General features: G+C 33.2%; 1 protein-coding gene across 1 annotated transcript in view; it reads left to right on the top strand.

The window, feature by feature from the left end:
• The window catches only part of LOC135363795 (inactive dipeptidyl peptidase 10-like), a 340,497-nt gene that overhangs the window by 154,815 nt on the left and 162,014 nt on the right, over positions 1–23,668 (top strand). Inside the window, exon 3 of the mRNA XM_064585816.1 lies at positions 19,780–19,875. Within this exon, the coding sequence (XP_064441886.1) occupies positions 19,780–19,875 (96 nt within the window). The remainder of the gene's footprint in view (positions 1–19,779; positions 19,876–23,668) is intronic.

Raw genomic sequence — 23,668 nt, 5'->3', positions numbered from 1 at the left:
GAATGCCAACTTACATTTTTCAAGGAGAGTGTATAATCCTGTCATTTATTCCTCATAATATACCAACTTAAAGAAAGTGCAGTTTTCTAGGTAATACAGCTAAGGTCAGAAGAATTTGGATAACGTAGGTGCCTAGTTTGCGGAGAAAGTATTGCAGAATGAGGGGTTACATTTACCTCCATATCAGATTGACTTGACTTCAGGCCCTAGCCTTGATAGGTGCTTGAAAATAAGACTTGGAGGAAAAGGATTCTTTCTTCCTGTTTTCTTACACATCAGTTTTTTTTTTTTTTAATAACGATTTGACCCTTTGAAAGGAGGCTTACAAAAGATTAATCTGTTCCTACTTAGGAAAAGAAGAATTTTCTAGAAAGCATTTGATAAAATAAGTATTTTATTGGAATGGTGACAGCCGATTAGTTATTGTTATGCAAAAACTCAAAATGAATTTATTGTCGTTACTATTATGTTCTACCACAACAATCGCTCCTGGTTATTGTTAGTAAAAATGTCATGTTATATTATGTTGCAAGCATTCTCTTGGCAGCTGCAATTTAAAAGGTGTCATTTAAGCATCTGACCTGTGTTTTAAAATGTCAAAGCAACAACTAAACCATCCCATAATGCTTTTATGAGAGGGAAATAATGTTTTACAGATTTTAAGATTTGCATTACTCACTTGTAAACATCAACATCAACCAAGATGCAAATTGTTTATTTTGTTGAATTAAAAAAAGATGTATTGATAGGCATAAGCTAAATTGTCTCTGCTTGTTTTTCCAAGAACAGCACAGATGAACCCATTTGAATATAGTATTACCCAGGCATAATCAGGCTGCCAAAGGGAAAACAATGACAGATTCTAACAGTTTCCTCCTGGATAACATGGGTTATTGTTGCTTTCCTAATAGATTTCTCTCTCCTGTTGAATGAAAAATAATTTTCTCCGATATTAATAAAGTAAGAACAGTTATACTTTTGTCTTTGCTTTCCGATTGCATTTACATTTAAGTCAAATTTGTTCTTTACATAGTCTCATTTTTTTCTATTGTCTAATCAGATAAATAATGGATTTAGCTTACATTATGGTGTGTTCAATTTTATAAGTCAGTAGACAGAAGAGAATCTGTTTTAATAAGCAACATTTATTAGCTGCTTGTTACAAGCCAGATACTATACTAAGTGCTTTGTTTGCACTATTTATCCTTACACCACTAATGTGAGATAGATACTATTAATTTATGCATATTCTACATTATTCGGTTGAGTCTTACAAGTTAAGTAAATTGTCTGTCACAGAACCAGAACATGGAAAAGCTGCCTCAATCTCCCAGGGCTTTTTGATTCTAGCATGTGTCTTAACCTTTGAAATATAGGGTAAGATATATTATTGCACCCATAGAAAGTATAGACAAGAAAAAAAAAAAGAAAAAAATGTGCTCTGCTTCATTCTCACCCTGATTTTTTAAATAAATGAGTTGATGCTGTATCTTCTTTAAATGGAAGGTATAACAGAGAAGGAATAAACTGGGGTACATAAGGGGAAAATGGGAAGGGAGTGGCAGAAGTAGTCAATTGAAAATTATGCATGTAAATTCTGTATGAATTTTTATTTCAGCTATTATGTTTGGGTGTTTTTTTTTTTTTTTTTTGAACCTCAAATACCCAGGATAAAATAGAAGGCCACACTTTCTTCTCTAAACCACATTGTACAAAAATTATTTATATGTCACTTACAGCTTTAAATATTTTGTCATATTTTTTCATTGAAATATACATTTTAGGAATATGATAGCCTCGCCTCTAAAAATGGTGGGAACAACATAGCCTGATCTTTGAAAAGCAAAGTTTCCTTAAAAGAGGGAGTTGCATTCAACTGCCTGTCCTCCTGGAGGAAGAAAGTCAAAGCTTTTAGCATACATTTGCCTCCTGTGTTTGTGGAAGGGGTTATTTTAATATGCAGTTATTTGCCGGGGAATTTATCATCCAGCTCCTTGTCTTTGAACTGTAACTTAAGCTATCCCATTCCAGAGTTCATTCATTAGGTGTAAAGGAGACTCTATCTGTAAAAACTAATAAACAAAACAGACAGAAAAATAAAAACCTTAATTAAATAGCCCTTTAAACTAAATAATATCCCACTTTCTGCCATTGTTCTGGAAAATGAAATTTTAGCTGGAACAATTTCAATGAATGTTCATTGCTTTGACCTGTTTTCTACAATATTTTTCTTGGTCTAAGATTGTTCTACTGAGTTTAGAGCCCAACTGAATAAACTCTAGAAAAACTGAAATCATTGAAATGAGACTTGGAAAACATTTTTAGTTATACTAAAAGACTGTTTAGTCTGTTCCTTAAATCTGTGCATCACAATTTGTCTTTTGCACAGGGTATAGAAGATCTGTGATCCTAGACTCACAGCTCACCTTGTTTCTCCTGGGGCATCATCTGTAATTATATAACAGGGGAACAAAGCCAGTAAATTTACTTTTTTATACAGATTATAATTCAACATTTAGGAGTTCTAGTTACTCCAATTACCTTATCTTTCCCAATCACATTCATTATCTTTATTCTCTGATTCAAAGCCTGGTGTTGAGAACAATTTTAATTTTATCAAAATGCAATTCACAGGGTGCTTGGCTGACCCAGTCGGTAGAGCATGCAACTCTTGATCTCAGAGTCATGAGTTCAAGCCCCACATTGGACATACAGCCTACTAAAAAAAAAAAAAATGAAATTCACATGAAATTATCAATTTTAAAATGAATGATCCAGTGGCATTTAGTACATTCACAATGTATGCAACCACTACCTCTAACTGCAAAGTATTTGTATCACCCCAAAAGGAAACCTTATGCCCAGTGAGCAGTTACTCCCCATTTTCCTCCACCATCTCTGGCAATCACCAATTTGCTCTTTGTCTCTTCAGATTTACCTATGTAAATATTTCATGTGAGCATGACCAAAGAATATGTGATGTGTTATGCCTGACTTCTTTGACGTAACATAATGTTGTAGAGATTCATCCATGTGTCAGATATTAGTACTTCATTCCTTTTTATTGCTGAATAGTATTCCATTGTACGTATATACCACAATTTTTTTTCCTTGTATCCACTGGTGGAAATTTGGGTTGTTTTTGCATTTTGGCTATTGGGAATAGTGCTGCTATCAACATGTGTGTACATGTATTTTTTGAGTCTTATTATTTTTTTCATGGTTAGGGATATGTAACTAGGAATGGAATTATAGGATCATATGGTGATTCGCTGTTTAACTTTTTGAGGAACTGCCAAACTATTTTGCACAGCATTGGAACCATCTTACATGCCCAACAGCAATCACACGTGTTCTAGTTTCTCCACATCCTGACAGACACTTGTTACTTTCTATTTTTTTTTCAATGATAATCATCCAAGAGATGTGAAGTGGTACCTCATTTCGCTTTAATTTGCATTTCCATAATGGTTAGTGATGTTGAGCATCTTCTCATGTGCTTATTGGCCGTTTGTACATCCTCTTTGAAGAAATATCTATTTAAGTCCTTTGCTAATGTTTTAATTGGATTTTTGGTTTCATTGTTGTTGAGTTGTATAAGTTCTATATTTTGGATATAATCTATTGCCAGATATATGATTTTCACATATTTTCTGCTGTTCTGTATGTTGTCTTCACTTTTTGGTAGTGTCCTTTGATGCAAAAAGTTCTTAATTTTGATGGAGTTCAGTTTATTTTGTTGTTGTTGCTCATGCTTTTATGCCATATATATGAATCCACTGATAAGTCCAAGTCGTAAGAACTTACCAGTACGTTTTTTTTAAAGAGAGTTATGGTTTTAGCTTATCCGTTTAGACCATTGATTGATTTTGACTATATTTTGTTACATGCTGTGAGGTAGGGAATCCAACTACAGTTTTTACATAACATAGACTTCTCTTAGCACCATTTATTGAAGAGACTCTTCTATCCTCATTGTATGGTTTTTCACCCTTGTTGATTATCACTGATCACAGATAATATGGATTTGTTTAAGGATGTACAATTTTAATATTTTGCTCTATGTGTCTTTCCTTGTGCCAGCATCACACTGTTTTGGTTACTGTAGCTTTGTAATAAGTTTTGAAATGAGAAAGTATGACTGGTCCAACTTTTTTTTAATTGTTTTCCTTTTCAGAGTCCCTTGCAATTCCATATGAATTCCATATGATTGGCTTTTCCATTTTTGCAAAAATAGGCAGTTGTGGTTTTGATAGTAATTGTGTTGAATATGTGGATCACTTCGGGTCAATATTGCCATCTTAGAAATATTAGTCTTCCAAGTGACAAACAAATTTTGTCCTTCCATTTATTTATGTCTTTGATTTTTTTCAGTAATACTTTGTAGTTTTAAAAGTACAAGTCTTTAACTCTTTGGTGAAATTTATTCCTAAGATTTTTATTCTTTTGGATGTTACAATAAATAGAATTGATTTTTTAATATCCTTTTTTTCTTGGATTACTCAATGCTGGTGTATACAAATACAACTAATTGTAGAATGTTGATTGTGTACCCTTTAACTGTGCTGAATTCATTTATTAGCTCTAGTAGGTTATTAAGGATTCTTTGGTCTTTTAGTGAATATAGTTTTATTTCTTCCTTTCTAAGTTCACTTCCTTTTATTTCTTTATCTTGCCTAATTATTCTGGCTAGATTCTAGGACAGTGTTGAATAGCAGTGGTGAAAATGAACATCCTTTTCTCATTTCTGATCATAGGGGTAAAGCTTTCAGTCTTTCATCATTGACTATTGCCTTAGCTTTGGGTTTTTCATAGATGACCTCTTCATGAAATTGAGGAAGTTTCCTTCTATTCCTGATTTTTTAAAAAACGTTTTTATAAACAAAGTGTGATGGATTTTGTTAAATGCATTTTATCATTGAGTTGATTATGTGTTTCTCTTTTTTTTTTTTTTTCCTATTATTGTGTTGTTAACATTGGTTAACCTTTGTTGAGCTCCCCTTACATTCCTGGGGTAAATCCCTCTCCTTAATGATGCATAATCCTTTTGATATGCTGACAAATTTGAATTGTTAATTAAAAAAAAATTTGCCATTCTCTGTTAGTATTGCATTGAGGATTTTTGCCAACTATATTTATAAGGAATATTGATAAATTGTCTTTTCTTGTGTTGTCTTTGTCTAGATTTGGATCAGGAATTAATAATTCAGGTTAGAATGAATCAATAAGTATTCCCTCCTTTTCTGGTTTTTGGAAGAGTTCGAGAAGCATTGGTGTTCATTTTTTAAATGTTTTGTAGAATTCACAAGTGAAGCCATCTAATCCTGTATATTTCTTTATTGGAATGTTTTTCATTACTGATTCAATTTCTTTTATTTTATTTACTTGTTATAAATCTATACAGTTTCTATTTCCTATGAAGTCAGTCTGGTAGTTTGTGTGTTTTTAGAAATATGTTCATTTTATCTAGGTCATCTAATTTGTTGGCAAACAATTGTTCATTTTATTCTCTCACAGTCTTTTCCATTTCTGTAAAATTTATAGTAATGCTCCCAGTTGCATATCTGACATTACTTGCAAGTTCTTTTTTTTTTTATCTTAGACAAAGGCTTGTCAATTTTGTTCATCTTTTTAAAGAAACAACTTTTGATTTTATTGATTCTCTCCATTGTTTTGCTCTTTTTTTCTTCTTTGTCAGGCTAAGTTACTGATTTCATTTCTTTCTTTTTTAATGGAGATGTTTATAGCTATAAATATCCTTTTGAGTAATGTTTTCACTGCATCTCATAAGTTTTGGTATTTTGCATTCTCATTTGCAATTGTTCCAAAGCACTTCCTAATTTGCCTTGTGATTACTTCCTTGAAACATTTCTTCTTAACAGTGAGTTGTTTAATTTTCTTATAGGTGGATTTCCAGGTTTCTTTCTCTTACTGATTTCTACCATCATTCCACGGCATTCAGAGAAGATACTTTTTATGATTTCAGTATTTTTCAATTTATTGAGACTTATTCTGTGGACTAACATATGTTGTATCTTGGAGAATATTCCATGTACTTGAAAAGAATGTATTCTGCTGTGTTTGGGTGGAGTGTTTTATATATAAAACACACACACGTATATGTCTACACACACACACACACACGCACACAAAATATCTCCTTATTAGTAGTGTTCAAGTCCTGTATTTTGTTACTAAGGTTCAGTCTAAATGTAGTATACATCTTGAAAGTGAGCTATTAAAGTCTCCAAATACTTTTGAAGACTTATTTCTTCCTTCCTCCAAATACTTTTGAAGACTTATTTCTTCCTTCATTTCTGTTGATTTTGATTCATAGAATTTGAACACCCTAGTAAATTTTATTTCTTATTGTAGTACATTTTAGCTCCAGAATATATGTGGGTTTAAAAAAAATTCTCTCTCTTTAATGTTTTTCTCTTTTTTATAGTCCTCATGGTTTCCTTTAGCTCTTTGTCCACGGTTTCCTTTAGTTCTGAGTATATTTAAGACAATTTAAATTCTTTGTCTAATAAGTAACTTGTCTGTGCTTCCTCAGGGGCAGTTTCTGTTAATTTCTTCTGTCAGTAGACCATACTGTCTTGATTCTTTCCATACTTTAAATTTTGCACTGAAAACTGTGCATTTTGGATACAATAATGTGGAACACTTGATATTGGATTCTTCCCCCACTTCAGAGCATATTTTTTGTTGTTTGCTGTAGGCTGTAGCTGTTTTTGTTATTGTTGTTTAATTGACTTTTCTGATGTATTTTGAAAAGTCAGTATTTTCTGTCATATATAGTCTTGAAGTTTCTTTTCCTTTAGCTCGTGTTCAGCTAGTGTTTTTACAAAGAATTCCTTGTATGTTAGGAGCCAAACTCCCATTCTTTTCAGATTAGTTCTGTGCTAGAGCACTTACTCACTTCTTTTTTTTTTTTTTTTTTTTTTTTTTTTTTTTTTTTTTTTTAAAGATTTTATTTATTATTTGACAGAGAGAATGAGAGAGAGAGAGCATATGAGAGGGGGGAGGGTCAGAGGGAGAAGCAGACTCCCCGCCAAGCAGGGAGCCCGATGCGGGACTCGATCCCGGGACTCCGGGATCATGACCTGAGCCGAAGGCAGTCACTCAACCGACTGAGCCACCCAGGCGCCCACTTACTCACTTCTTAACAAGGTCATTTACAGCTCTGTTTTAGCCTTCACTTCCTGTTTTTATTAAGCCTAGAGTTCAGCCAGAGGTGAAAACTTAAGGTCTTCTCAGGTCTTTTCTGAACATTCAACCTGCTCTGGGCATGCATGTGGTTTTCTGAATTTCACAATATATGTAGGCACTCTGAATGCCTGAATTCTCAAAGAAAAGCTCTCCCAGTTTTTCTTCTCAAGCTTGAGTGCTCTATTTTATGTCTTAACTGTACTTTTCCCCCCCAGATAGCTGTGGCTTATTCATTTGCCTTATAATGTTTTTCAGAATATCCGCTGATTTTCTGTGCTAAGTATTCTGGGTCAGGTATAAAAAAAATAAAATAAGTGCCTTGTATCAGTCCTTTCAGTAGCCCCAGACAGGGTAGAGCAAGCAAATGTAATTTGTTTGAGATAAGGTCTACTCTGGTTCCTCCAGAATCCAGAGACCAGGGTGCCATACTCTAAGTGCAGGCTGTTGACTTAAAGATCACCACTGAGCTAGGGAGGGGATTGGAATGATGGCAAATAAAAATGCCACAAAGCTTTCCTACTGTGTTTAAGTTACTTTTTCTTGATTCAGTGTTTGCTAGATTGTTGTAAACCTTTGACTCTTTCCCGGAGTTCTGACAAAGTTTATTCTAACAGTTTTGCTTACTTTTTGATGTTTCTGTGGAGAAACAGCCTCTTGGAGTTGCCTACTCCTCCATGTTCATTGATATCACTCTCATGACAGACTTTGCTGATATAATTTACATGTGCATTGGCCTCTGTCTATGATTAACATGAGTTCTTTATTATATTTGAAACCTTCAAGCATAGGGTTTATATTTTTACCATCTGCACAATTCCCCATGCTTATCATACCATGCATAATAGTTGGTAATATCAATACAAACTTGGTTTCCAATAAATATTGACCAGTGACAAATTTAACCAGTTATTCACTCTTGCATTAAAAATTCGATAATGTAACAGATGTGTTCTGTGAAAGTTCATGAGGATGGATATAATAACAGGGTATGATCATTAAATCTGATTTAAAAAATGATGTTGCCCAAAAGAAAATCCACATCTATAGAGACCAAGAATACTATTTACTATAAACTTAGCAGTTTGAAATGTAGGTAAACATAAACAATAAAATACACAATGATGTATACACAGTAGGGCTTAGTGTAGGATATTCTAACAGATTATTGAGGACCCCAAAAAATACTTTCTGTGCATTTCAGTTATATTTATCAACATATTCTGGATTAGATATTAAAATATAATTTCTGAGACTTTTTCTAAAATGTTTCTTAATCAGTTAAAATGGCAATGATAAAACTCTACATGTAAATATACATAACATGTAATAAAATAGGTACATTTTTCAGAAGAAAAATAAAACAACATTATTTTATATTTTTTATAAATCTGTTTAATGTCTGGATAAATAGAAGATATCAGGATTCTGATATGTGTTCCTGTGTTAACTCTTTTGCAGTAGGTTGTTTTGGTTGACGATATGAAGGAATCATGGTCTCATAATTATATGTAGTTAGAAATGGAAGATGTGTTCTGATAGCTTTTTCATGTAATTATAGCTGTCCTTCCTTGATCCTTCTTGAAAACTTGGCAAGTGATTGATTCTCAAAAGTTAGTTGCCATGTGGAATCTGAAAATGTCAATAAATTATCAGTACTTTGCTACATTAAAACCCATTGGTCCACCTTTTACTTAAGAAAGATCTCTTACCTATGCCTGATTCTGTAGCATTGTGTTTTGGCCATTTGCAAAGTATTAGTTCACTGCATTATGCCAATTTTCCAATTGTTGGTGGCATTTATTATACAACATAAAAACAAAACAAAACAAAAGCATAGTTAACATCACTGATGATACTACTTGAAAGTCTCACTAGAAAAATTTGGGGGAGTACCTGTCTGGCTCAGTCAGTAGCACTTGTGACTCTTAATCTCAGGGTTGTGAGTTCAAGCCCCACGTTAGGTATAGAGATTACTTAAAATCTTAAAAAAAAAAAAAAAGTTTTGGAAAGCAGTCAAATTCAAGGGAGAAGTCACTAGTTTTCCAAAATGTACGTGTTTTGCTTAAGAGCTTAAATTGTATAATTTGTAACAGATAGTCATGTGTGTGTGTGTGTGTGTGTGTGCATGCATGTGTGTATTACGTGAGAGGCTCATTTCATTCATTTTGAAGGAAAGTGTTTGCCAACACAGGTATCCTTTGTTTTCTGAAAGTTTGCATTATGCTACTTTGTTTTTGTGAAAGATCTACATGAGTATAATGTAGATTTTTTTGTTTGTTTTTGTTCTTTTGTAAAACTAAATATCCCCTTTGGATTTTTTTTTTTTAAAGATTTTATTTATTTATTTGAGAGAGAGAGAGTGAGAGAGAGCATGAGAGGGGAGAGGGTCAGAGGGAGAAGCAGACGCCCACTGAGCGGGGAGCCTGATGTGGGACCCGATCCTGGGACTCCAGGATCATGACCTGAGCTGAAGGCAGTGGCTTAACCAACTGAGCCACCCAGGCGCCCCTCCCCTTTGGATTTCTTTTGGTTAGCCAAAACAAGTACTGATGTAGACTTTCATAAAAACAGATATGATATAATGTGAGCTCTCAGAAGGCAGGGGATACTTTTGCTTTATGCATTTCAGCTTACAACAGCTTTCATAGGAACACTCTACTTTCAGATACTGAACTAAACCTATACTTAAATCTGAAGTCATTGTTCGTTATTCATTCCTTCTTGTAAATATGGTGTTACATGAAAAAAAAAAAAAGTGGTCAGTTCATAACTCAACCAGCTGCCAAGGTGTTTTTCCTTGAGACAACTATCATGTTGGCATACTGTGGAAGTGGTTTTGATTTTGTTTGTGTGTAGTTCAGATTTTAAACAGATTTTACACTGATATCAAAAAGATTTAAGTATTGCTATTTAATACAATTCTCATATTTTATAACCATATCGCAGAAATTCTTAAGTGAAATTGCATTTTTTCTAATTGAGCACATGTGGACCTTCTAGTGTTGGCTCACACTGAAGTGCTCAGAATTTCATCCACTGTTGTTTTTGTACCAATGGTGAAAATTCCAACCCAGTGTAAAAGGAAGATAATGCTGTAGTATTATTGTGAATATAATTTTGAGTGTAGGACCCCTTTACAATAGTTGTTCACAAACTGTGCTCTGCAAACCTGGGCTATAGGGTAATAAAGATAGGAAACAAAAATTTGCCAGTGGTAATGTAAATGAAACAAACAGTGTACCTGAGGGAGGAACATGGCTATAGAAGAGCTCAAAGGCTCAAAGTAGAACCATAGCACTTCAAGGTTAAAAAAAAATAAGAAAAAAGACATCATTCCAGAGTGTGTGTGTGTGTCTGCAGCATTGCATAATTTTCTCACAATGTAAAAAGCCTTTGTGCAAGTATATTTCTCATATTTAGCTTTTCTACTCAAATTCAGGAGATGTTAATTTGAAAAAGCTCTCAAAACGAGGTTTGAGAATGATTAGCATTTTGAATAATTGACTAATTTGACTAATTAAACCTATGAGTAAATCCTAAAGCTCTTGATTTATTTATTCAAGAGATGACAAGTTTGAGGTAGAATTTAATAAGTGCTTCAGAACCTGAAAATACATTCTTTCTTTGATGAGCACTTAGAGTCTCTGCTGAAAACAAGGGGAAGTTGCACAAAATGTAACAGAAACTAGGGGATCTTAGAGATGCAAGCTACTGCATAGGCCATTGTGTGTGTGTGTGTGTATGCATGCCAGTGTGTGTGCATGGTATTTCCAATAAAATTCTATATGAAGCAGTCAAAAATACATTAAAGCAGAGCTGTTCTGATTGTGGAGTTCTGACCACATAACCCCTGTCCTTCCCCCTCTGGTCTTTGTCCTGAGAAAGCTTATAGGAGTTTCTAGAACACACCTAACAATGGTGTAATTTGGTCCAAACTTTTCTCTCTACAGAGAAGAAACTGACCTAGATAGACTAAGTGATAGTGTTAGTATCATGGGCATATATGATAGTTAAGCATTGAACTAGAACTAGCATATGGCCTCCTACCTCTGATGACTGTTATTTCAGCATTATTGCTTCTTCTTGTTTGAGAATAGAGATGGGAGAATAGGCCCATAACCATGTGTTGGGAACCTTAGAGAAGATGAAAGCATCATAGGAGGCAAGCTTCTTGTAATCCACATTTCATCATTTCATATTCAATGTAAAATTCCTAAAAATTCTCCCCATGTATGGTGAAGAGGGGGCAGGGTGTGGAAGAAGAAGACACATAAATAAATAATATAATACCTTATTTGCCAACTGTCTTGTTCGAGTCTATTCAGTATATACACAGCTTTGGTCATAGTTTGGTAACTTTTCACATAGCTGGTTTTTAATATGCATTTTTTATAATTAAATTATGGCTTTTGATATGAAAGCCACATGCTAGAGATATATTCAAGAAGGAACAAATGTTCAGTGGAAGATAATCTGATTTAGGGAATGAATTGTATTAGAAGCATATATATTAGTAGACTTTATGAGGTGCCAGGTTAATCTGAATCAAAAGTAGTTCTGGGGGTAGAATTGATGAGGAATTGACTGGCCTCTTTGTTCAAGAAACTTAGCTTTTGCCACAAGATATTAGAGTAAGAAAAGGCAAAAGAAAGTGATACAAAAGTAAATTCCTGACATACTAGAAGGAACAAAGGTAGTTTTCTGGGACTATAAAACAGATGTTATGTGATGCACTAATTCTTTTTGTGCTTCTGCTTGAATGGTTGAATTGATGTTCACAACAATACTAAGTGACAAGCTGCTTGAAGTTTCCCTCACTGAAAAGAATAGTAATTTGTTACTTGTGTGATTCATATTTTTGACCTTATAGATTAAACATAGTCAAATGTCCTTCTTCCAAAAAGAGACTTTTGAGTGAATTTTACATTTGACCTTTTTTTTTTCCATTAATTATAATAAGAAACTCAATAATGAGTTTCTGGCAGGGTAAATCTGAGAACATACATTTTGAAGCATTTTGGCTTAAGGAAAGAACAGTGAAATACAAGGATATTCCAAAAGAACAACAAAAAAAATTTCTTTGTCGTTCTGAAATTGAAAAATTTAAAGCTGCTTCATATTGACTTATACATTTTAATGTTTTAATCATAATAATGAGAATGACTAACTTTAAGTAAACTGAATATTTTGCCTAATGATTTTTGTATATTTGTTCATTTATTTAAAAAAGAAATAGGGGGGTACCTGGATGGCTCAGTCAGTTAAGCGTCAACTCTTGATTTCAGCTCAGGTCATGATCTCAGAGTCGTGAAAGTGAGCCCTGCGTCCAGCTACACACTCGGGGTGGAGTCTGCTTGAAATTCTCTTTCTTCCTCTACCATCCCCCCACTTATGCTCTCTCTAACTCAATCAATAAAATCTTTATAAAAAATCCATCTCTCATAGTCCTTATTCTTCACTAATACTGAGTAACATATCTCTAGTTATTTTGCAACTAAATATGAGATACCTCTTTGGTGTGTGTATATATATATGTGAGTGTGTATACATGTGTGAAACTCTGAATACCTATAATAATTAATAGTTGCTGGTAAAAGGCTAAGTATTTGTTAACCAAATAGGACCCTGATTATAGTTATAATTATGAAGAACAGCACAAAAATCTAATAAGATGCACTGTATAATAAAAATCACAAGAGGAGAGGGGAATAGAGGAGTTGGGGGTTGGGTAAGATAGGTAAAGGGGAGTGGGAGAATAGCCTTCCAATTATGGTATGAATAAGTCCTAGGAGTAAAAAGCACAACATAAGGAATACAATCAATGATATTGTAATAGGGATGTAAAGGGACAGATGGTAGCTACACTTGTGGTGAGCATAACATATAATATATAAACTTGCCAGATCACTAAGTTGTACATCTGAAACTTATGTAACATTGTCTGTCAACTGTACTCAAAAAAAAAGAAAAAATTGGAAACAGAGTAATCATTTGTTAAATAGTTACAAGATACAGAATCTTAGCTAAGGCAACATGAATTCAGTGACAGAACTGACATTAAATAATTCATTCCATGTTCTTTTTTTCTGTTCTAGTCTGTCTTTTAAGATCACAGACTGTTACTGGTATTTGTGTGCTTTCTTCCAAAAATCCAATCTTGCTTTTAAATGGCCTTTTGAAATAAGTTGATTGCATAATCTTAGAAGAAAAAAGAAAGTTCTTTAGTATTGAACTGAAGAAAAACTCATTTCTGACTTTCAGTTCTTGGCTTCTCTTTATAGAAACTAATTGTGTTACTTTTTATCTAGTTTACTCTTGACATCAGAGGCTCAGAAATACTTCTTTTAATTTAAATCCTATTTGAAATAATTTCCTGTTAAAACAGTAATAAAAAATATCTAATCAGGTAGTTAGAATTTCCCACAAGAAGTACAAAGCCATTTCCACTTTCTGTTCATGTGATTCTGTCCTTTCTCCTGAAGCCCACTGTACCACCACCTCCATTTCCCACCACAATGTTTAAATCTCTATCTAGTTTTACAGGTTGTTACCAGTTTTCCCTGTTTAGTGTCAGTGCAGGCTACTCTTCTAGCACATTTCCATTTTATTTTTTTATTTTTTTTAAGATTTTATTTTTTTATTTTTTTTATTTATTTGACAGAGAGAGAGACACAGTGAGAGAGGGAACACAAGCAAGGGGAGTGGGAGAGGGAGAAGCAGGCTTCCCGCTGAGCAGGGAGCCCGATGTGGGGCTCCATCCCAGGACCTGAAATCATGACCTGAGCCGAAGGCAGACACTTAACGACTGAGCCACCCAGGTGCCCCTAGCACATTTCCATTTTAAACATTGGTGAATTTTTAAAATTCATTGAAATAATAACATCCCTCCCACCCCTTCTTATGTAATAATCATCGCTAAATTCTAGACCTATTCAAAATATTTGTAGCTTGTACATTTCCTAACCAGTCAACAGATCATAAAATTTTGTTTTATTATCTAACAGCTGAAGCATTAGTTCCCTTCTTATTTTCTGCCTTTTTCCCCTATCCTTTTCTTTCACTAGGATGCTGAAACACTATACAGCATAGTAAAGGTCAAAATGTATGCCATTCAATATCAGATACACAATCCCAAATTCTCTTTAATGTTTCTTAATTTATCACCAAGAAAATGAATAAAGGTTTACTAATTCCCAGTTAAAGAATTAGATAGTTCATGATGTAAATTTGAAGGATGAAAGTACATATTATTGGAACAGAAAAAAAAATCACAAGATATGTCCTGGTACAACCTACAACTATTTCTTTTTTGTTTTTTTACATTGTTTTTTTTTTTTTGTTTATTTTTATTTATTTATTTTATTTTATTTTATTTTTTAGAGAGGGAGAGAAGGGCCCAAACCAAGAGTTGGAGGCTTAAACAACTGAGACACCCAGACACCCCAAATGGGAAAAAGAAAGAAAAAAGAATGAAGTATATAGTACATTTTCTCAATAATGATTGAAACCAAATAAATTAATCCTTAAATCACAGATATATCTCTCTCTGATTATTGTTTAAAAGGAAGCTTAATTACAATAATTTGAATTATTTTGATGGGTTGATTTTAAAATCAGGGGTGCCTGGGTGACTCACTCGGTTAAGTGGTTGCCTTAGGCTCAGGTCATGATCCCAGGGGTCCCGCGATTGAGTCCAGCATTGGGCTCCTTTCTCAGCGGGGAGTCTGCTTCTCTCTCTGCCTGCTCTGCCCTGCACTCCCCCTGCTTGTACTCTCTCTCTCTCTGATAAATAAATTTTTAAAAATCTTAAAAAAAAAAAAAGATTTTAAAATCAATTCCAGGTACAATGGAGTTAAAAGAAAAATTCTTCTTTTTAAATATTTTAAATTACTGCAGATCACAGGAAAAGTTCAAAAATATTTAATATCAATATTAAAATATTAACTGATGAGTATGATACAAAATGGAAAAAAAAAGGATCATATCATTTCATTCATCAACATGGATCTAAACATTTAAGTAATGATTTTGCATATTAATTTCATAGTATAAAATGATAACAATTCACCTGACCAATTGGGCTTTGTTATAAAGATAGAAGTTGGCTGGAAATAGGAAATTTCATTTACATAATTTTTATATCAATACATTAAAAGAGGAAAAAATATGTTTATATGAAAGAGGCTGGAACTGCATGATGACATTTCAAATAATAATTTCAAATAAAACTTAGGATAATAATTTCAAATAAAACTTAGGGTAATAATTTCAAATAAAAACTTAGGATAAAAAATATTACCTACAAATGATAGAGTTTCCTTACCAAAATTCTAGGAAAAAATATCTTATTCTATGATGAAATATTGAAGATGCTGCCATTGTAGATAAAAAGGACAAGTGTGTCATTACCGCCATTATTATTCAATGTTGTTTTTGACATTTAACATAAGGGAATAATTCACTAAAATGAAATAAATGCTTTTTAACAAATGGTGCTGGAGCAATTGGGCATCCAGTAGAAGAAAATTTAAATGAAATATGAATCTCAAACAGTCCTCAAATCATATACAATAAATAACTCAAAATGCATCAGAGACTTATATGTAAAATATACAATTATGACCCTGTTAGAAACAAAATAGGAAAAAATCTTCAGGGCCACGGAATAGGTGAAGCGTTCTTGATCTTGACAGCAAAAGCATGATTTATTAAAGGAAAAATTGATAAACTGGACCACAATGATTTTGAAAACTTTTTCTCTAGAAAAGTCCCTTTTAAGAGGATGAAAAGACAAGATAGAGACTTGGAAGAAATATTTGAAATTGAAATATCTGACAAATGATTTGTATCTAGAATAACTTTCCAACTCAAAAGTTAAACCAACAAACACGCAAACAAAAGCAATCCAATTAGAAATAGATAAATGGCATGAACAGACATTTCACTGAAGGAAATATACTGTTTACAAATAGATTAAAAGATGTTTATTAGCTGTTAGGGAAATGCAAATTATAACCACAATGGGATATCATTACATTGATATCAGAATAGCTAAATTAAAAAAAAAAAACACAAAAATTGGGGCAAGAATGCAGAGAAACTAGATCATTTATATATTGCTGTTGAAATTGCAAAATGATACAGCTACTCCAAAAAAACCTATGACATTTACTTGCAAAGCTAAACATATGCTTACCATGTGACTCAGCAATTGCACACTTTGGCATTTATCCCAAAGAGAGGACAATTTATGTTCATACAAAGCCTGTTAAAAAAAATGCTCGTAGAATCTTTAGTCATAATAACTCAAAACTACAAAGGACAACCTAGATGTATTTCAACGAATAAAAGGTTCAACAAACCGTGGTATATTCATGCCCTGGAATATTACTCAGCAATCAAAAGGAACAGAGTATTGATAGACTCAACAACTTAGATGGATCTTGAGGGAATGTGCTGAGTGAAAAAAAAGTCCATTTCCAAAGGTTTCATGTTGTATTATCCTTTTTACACAGTATTCTTGAAATAACAAAATTATAGAGATCGAAAATAGATTAGTGTTTCCCAATGGCTGCAGAGGGAGGCTATGGTAATAAAAGTGCTGTTCTATGCTGGTGATAGAGCTATTCTGTATCTTGACTGGTGCTCATCATATATATAAAATTGCATAGAACCAAACATACCCACACACACATACACAAATGAATACATGTAAAATTGAAATCTGAATGACTTTGAGTGTATAAATATCAGTTTCTTTTTGTGATATGTATTATGGAAGATATTGCATGTATTTGAGAGAAACTAGATGAAGTATATAAAGGATTTTCTTTCTGTATTATTTCTTACAACTGCATGTGAATCTGCAAATACCTTAAAATCATATATATCTATAATATATAATATTGAAATAAGAATGAGAGCTGTTCTGTTCATGGTAATAATAAACTATATGTAATTAGGACTAAATCTAATAAGAAAAGTAAAGGGTCTATATGAAAAATAGAAGATGCTATATTATAAATGTACATATAATGTGAATGGTATAAGTAGTTCTGAGTGAAAAGTTTTAATATTATAAAATGGTTCAAGTTTTCCAATTTACTGTGCATATTTATTGCAGTTTTAATAAGATTATCCATTTGGTATGTTGAAATACGAATTTAAAGATCATATAAAGGAAAATATGCTTGAGAATTATTGATAATATAATTGAAATATTATTTGAAAATAGATTATTTGGTATGGTGCACTTGCCTTGTAAGGTATTTCTTATATTAACATCTGTATCTGTATCTGCATTGTAAAAGATGTAATAAAGTATGTGTAAACATCTGTATCATTAAAGATACAGTAGACAAAATATGTAGAATTTACCTAGGTACAAAAAAGAAATCTTTGTAAGAAAAATACACACACACACACATCTAGGTTTATTTTTCTTTTTTTAAGATTTTTAAGATTTTATTTATTTGAGAGAGCGAGCTGGGGAGGAGCAGAGGAAGAGAAAGAGGGAGAAGCTCAGGCAAACTCTGTGCTAAGCTTGAAGCCCAATGCAGGGCTCAGTCTCACAATCCTGAGATTATGACCTGAGCCAAAATCAAGAGTTGGATGCTTACCTGACTGAGCCACCCAGGTGCCCTGGTTTAGACAAATGTATAATGACTTGTATCCACCGTTATAGATCATACAGCGTAGTTTTACTGCTCTAGAAATCCTCTGTGCTCCACCTGTTTTTCCTTCCTCACCCTGTCCCACAACCGCTGGCAAAACACTGATATTTTTAGTTTCTCCATAGTTTGCCTTTTTCAGAGTATTACATAGTTGGAATCATATAGTGTATAGTCTTTTCAAATTGTCTTCTTTTATCTAGTTATAAGCATTTGAGTTTCCTTCATATGTTTTCATAGTTGATGGCTCATTTTTTATCACTACATAATATTCTGTCATCTAGATATATCACAGTTTGTTTATTGATTCACCTCCTAAGGGACATCTTGGTTCCTTCCAAGTTTTGGCAATTATGAATAAAGCTGCTATAAAAGTTCATACCCAGAGTTTTGTGTGGACATAGGTTTTCAACTCATTTGGGTAAATACCACAAAGCACAAATGCTGGAGTGTATATTTAGTTTTGTGAGAAACCACTTAACTGTCTTCCAAAGTGGCTTTAACACTTTGCATTCCCTCCAGCAATGGATGAGAGTTGGTCATTTTATTTATAACTGAGGCCTTCTATGATGCCTTTTGCAAGATATTCCTTTCCTTTCTTTGTACTTCTACACTACTCTGTATCCTCATTCTGACATTTAGCATAATTTTTCTTGCTTTGCAAGTGTGAATCCCTCAGGACAGATCCTAGATATGTCTCCAGTAACTTATAATACTTCATTTAAAGTTTTGGAAAATTAAAGGTCCAGTATTTGCTGAATGAATAAAGAAAGTTCCAATTTTGATGTGTCAGACTATCAAATGGACCGTTTTGTTTTGAAAATCCATATATGATCACAATGTCCTATGCTAGCCTTGGGATCGTACAATTCTCACTATCACCATTAGTAATATTTTATTCAGTTGTTTCTTAGCAATTATTTTGTTGGTTAAATATGGGTTGATTCATGTGAGAGGAAATTGCATTTGAAGTTATTGATTCTTTACCCCAGCTTTTCAGCTGGAAGAAACAAAGCTCTCACTGCAATAAGTGCTGAACCTTTAAAAAACAATATCTAATGAGGTTAGTATATATCTTTGACATTTTATTTTCAACCAGAGTGAAGGTCACAGCTGAAAGGTAACAAAAATGATTTTATTCAGTAAATAAAAAATGCTACTGAAAAGAAATGAAATATTGCTAACTTTCTATAGCCTCTTGTATCAAAAACATGTTTGTTATGCCTGGTTTTGGTAATTCAACCGTATTATCCTTCCATTTCTTAGATTCTTGAACTAAAAAGAGGAGTGTAACTAGTTTTTATGTCAGAGACTTATATAAATGTGTGCTCTTCATTAATATACTGGAATTGTTTGAATTTTTATATTTAACTTCTAAATCTAGTATTTGGTGGTAATTATTTGGTGGAACTTGTTATTCATTCTGTGTATTTGGTGAACTTCCTTCTGAGTTAGAAAGTTTTCTTTATCATTTATATCAGGACCCTCAACTCTCTCATCTTTGGTGTTTACAACAAAAACATAAATTTAGCATTAGGAGAATATGTCAAAGTCATTTTGGAAAGTAATGGGCTAGATTATGGTTAAACCCTGAAAAATGTGTGGGCACAATGCAGAACAGGAACTCTTAACTATTTTTATGTTACATATCACTACATAACAAGGATTGATCTATTAAATTTGTGCTAGATGGAGACAATTATAATACTTAAAATAATATATTAAAAAGTTTCATGAAACAAAAAGCTTCAAATGCCAAAGACCATACAAAGATAACTACTTTATATTGTCCTCTAGTTCACATATCTTTGTAACAAAATACTCCAAATTTTATAATTCATTAGTTTTCAAAACTAACTTGAGGTAAGTGTCTAATCTAAGATTTATTTTATTTTAGATGAACTCACAAATTCATCAGAAACTAGATTGTCTTTAGAAGACCTCTTCAGGAGAGACTTTGTGCTTCATGACCCAGAAGCTCGGTGGATCAATGGTATGTGCACGCATTTGTATGTGCTATATTTATTTTGAGTTCCATGTCATTAAAATTAAAGTAAATAATGGTATTTTAGTATTTTAATGGACATTATGCTTCAATGACTACATATACCAGTATACTACTTAGTCAGAAATTAATAACTTGGCTTTTATGCAAGAAATCCAATTCCTAAGATAGGTCATCAATCAAATTATTCTCCAAGTATTAGACTGACTGTTCTATCTCTGCTGTTCTTCACAATCACTAGTTCTGTGGCTTTAAGCATGTGTTAAATCTTTTTCACTTCTCTGGATAATTCTTGTTGGTGTAGGAGTCTAGATTTGGGGAGCATTTATAGGTAAGTGCTTCAAATTTGGCAATCACATTAGTTTTCTTTTCTCTCTTTGTGGCTTTTCTTTTTAAGCTTAAGTGCTACAGACTAGGAAGAATCTTTGCAAAGTTGAAATACTTGGGTATGGCATGGAAATATACTGCACTTTGTCCTCTTCCAGAAAAAACACTGCCTCAGTTTCCCTTAGGTTATTTCCGATTTTATTATTATCAAAAGCTTTTAAAAAGCATCTAGATTAAAAAAGAAACAACCAAAAAATAAAAACCACTGAATGCTCCATGGACTTTAGTTTGTCTTAATGAAAGGTAATAGGAGAAGTTACTGGATAATCTAATCATAAGAAATGTAAACTTCCTTGTTAAAAAGGAAGTCATGTTTCCATTCCTTGACTATTCCAATTTGCCTGACCATACTAATCACTGTTGTTAGATAGTTATTAATCTTTATCCTTCACTTTATTTAGACATAATAACTTTGTTTGCAAGGCATAGAGTAGATTATTTGTATGACAGATAAAAAGAGCTTTGCCTTTTTATCTAATAAAGACCATCTCACATACAGTCCATTCTTTCTTCTCTAATATCCTAATTAAGTGCATTTATGCCTGCAAATTAAATGATAATTTGTGGAAGCTATAAAAAGAATGTAACTTAGTTTGTGAGAGCAGAGGCCAAATCATAGTTGTTTACCTAGCACTGATACAGTTCCTGGAGATCAGGCACTCAAGATTTGAATAAATGAATGAATGTATTTAATTGAAGTCCAATGTTATTTTTAGATAAACTCAAGTTTCAGTTAAAATTGGTTGGAAGATGAGTGTATATCATGGTGATGATATTATAGATACAGAAAACAAGATAGCATTTTATTAATTTCTTTGTAAATTTTTATTTTGAATTGTTCATAAATTTAGGACTTGCCATACTCTTGCCTTGCACTGTAATTACTTTAGATGTACCCTATGTTTAGTTCAGATGAGCACTATGACTAAGGAAGGCTAATAAAGAGGTATATCAATACCAACATTGCATGGATCTCTCACAAATCTTTCCCCTGCTTTTAATTTTAAAATCATCTTTGTATTTGCTAGCATTCCTATTTTCTATTAAAAGAGGTGACATAAAAATTGTGGGGAAAAAATCGGGAGTCATTACATTTGAACTGCTCAGGAGCATTCTGTTTTATTTACCATGATTTTGTCCAAACTATAGAAATTTGTGTAGTCTTTGACTTTGGAAAGCAAAAAAAAAAACGGGTTTCATCTCCCTTCTCAGGCGAGCTTTGGGCTATTTAATGAGGCATTTACTCCTCTGTATGACTGATAGTTTGATACTGAAGTACCAAAAGCCTGGACAGATACTTAATGGTGAACTGCTTGCTAAATTAAACCACATTTCAATATCTAGGACACACATTCCACTTTAACCCTTTACAGGATACCAAAGTAATATATTTACAATTAATCCTTTCCATCACTTTTTTCATCATTTCCTTTCCAATCATTGATAAACCTGATCTTGAGAAAATATCCTCAGACAAAGCTGCAGTGTTATTATTACACTCTAAGTAAAACCTAAGATCTAAGATATTTATAAAATAATTTGACATAAAAATAATCTTTTAAACAAGGTTAAACACAATTTAATCTTTCAGACATATGCAGTCTTTACAAATACCACTGAAGAAATTGACTCACCGTCAGTAGATTTTGTGCACTGGGTTGCTTTTCAAGTAGAGGAGTAGATTTGTGCTCATTCATTTCTCTTATCTAACTCAGATCTCCTTTCTGGCGATCACTAGATACTTGGCCTATTTACATATTCCTCACATAGCCAGAAAATACAGTGGGAACTATATGGATAAAATGTGTAACCTTGGCCTCATTATCACAGATTATATCTAAGGGTGAAATGTCATCTTTTTCTTTATGAGATGTCTCAGTAGGTCATCTTAGTATATAAGTGGCTTGAAGGAGTCAAAGCTGAGCTCATTTGGAAGCTTCATTTAATTCTTGGAGGTCGCCTACAAACACTTAATGCATTACTGGTCAAGGAGAAGGAGGGAGTTAATGTGGCCCTGGCAAGTCTAGGATATAATGCAGTAATGTCGTTCATTATGCTGTTTCTCAACTAATATATCTGTGAATGTCATTGCAGCCTTGGATGGGTGCTCATGTTCATGGTTAGCTTAACAACTGCCTTCCCCCAAATCTGCTCATATCCTTGAAATCTCCATTTTTATAACATCTTCCTAGTTATGTCACCTTGAAACCTGGAAATCCATCTTCGGTAACATTATTCATCTCCCCACATAACATTTGATGATCAATCAATCATCAAAGAATATTAATTGAGGGCCTTCTGTGTTAGGTTGTGTGCTAGATGCTTTCTACCAATATTTCATGACTAGCATGTAAAGTTAAAATTATTAACCCCAGAAAACTGAGACTTCAGCGAAAAAAATATTCAAAAACACAGCTGGTAAGAGATGGACCCTGCTTTACCCACTATGTTTAAGTGTAAAACTTACCCTCTTTCTTTGTTCAACTCTGAAATGCTATTCCCAGTCTCTAATACATGTGCCAGCTACTTTAATAATCTCATTGTTGTAGATTTCATTGCTATTAATCCTTTCATCTTTAGTATTGCAAGAATGTCCTCTCCCTAGGTATATCCATGGAATCTTAACTTATGTGGTCACTAAAAGAAAGATATATAAGCATATTTATTGGCATGTTCATGATGGAAAAAGTGAACAAAGAGGTCTTCAAAACAGTGTTTATGGCATGTGATATCACATTATCTGTATTGCATACCAGTGAATATGTCCAGATGGCTGGATTTTGGCCTGCATTGTTTTTTTTTTCTTTAGCCATTACATTTTTTTTCTAAATTTTTATAAAGGGTATGTTTATGTGATTTGTATAACTAATTAAGAAAAATAGTGCCCTCCCCTTTTTTTAGTCACGTGGGTCGCCAACCAATCCCTCCATCAGTTTCCTATTAAATCCAACTTTATGAGGCCCAGCTGAAAACTGTTAATGCACTTCTCAAAAAACATCAGAGGAACCCTTTTGCCAGCTGAATAAATTTCACTCCTCCCTTTGTAGCAAGCCTCTCAGAATTAAGCTCAGCCTCTTTCCAATTAGTCGGCTTTACACTGTATTTTAGGCACATTGAACTTCTTGATGTTCTTCGTAAGCTCAGAAGCTTCCTTGATTCTGTGCCTTTGCCCACACACTTTTCTCCCTCTAGAATCCCTTCCCCAGTAGGAAAGCCCAGATTTTATCCTGCTTGAAACCTGATGCCCAGGAGCAAAGCCAGTGACTATACTGCCGGCTGTGAGGAACATTTATCTTACTCTAAACACTAAGGTTGAACTCTCACATACAGAAATTTATACCTCGATTATAATTATAACATACCTACTCTCCTCTAAGACAGTGCTTCTGAAACT

The sequence above is a fragment of the Mirounga angustirostris genome, unplaced genomic scaffold, assembly GCF_029215605.1.
Source record: "Mirounga angustirostris isolate CCGP_5_RB_7025 unplaced genomic scaffold, mMirAng1.0.hap1 SCAF_3, whole genome shotgun sequence".
Taxonomy (NCBI): Eukaryota; Metazoa; Chordata; class Mammalia; order Carnivora; family Phocidae; genus Mirounga; species Mirounga angustirostris.
The sequence above is the reverse complement of the archived record's forward strand: the minus strand, read 5'-3'. Positions and strand labels throughout refer to the sequence as shown.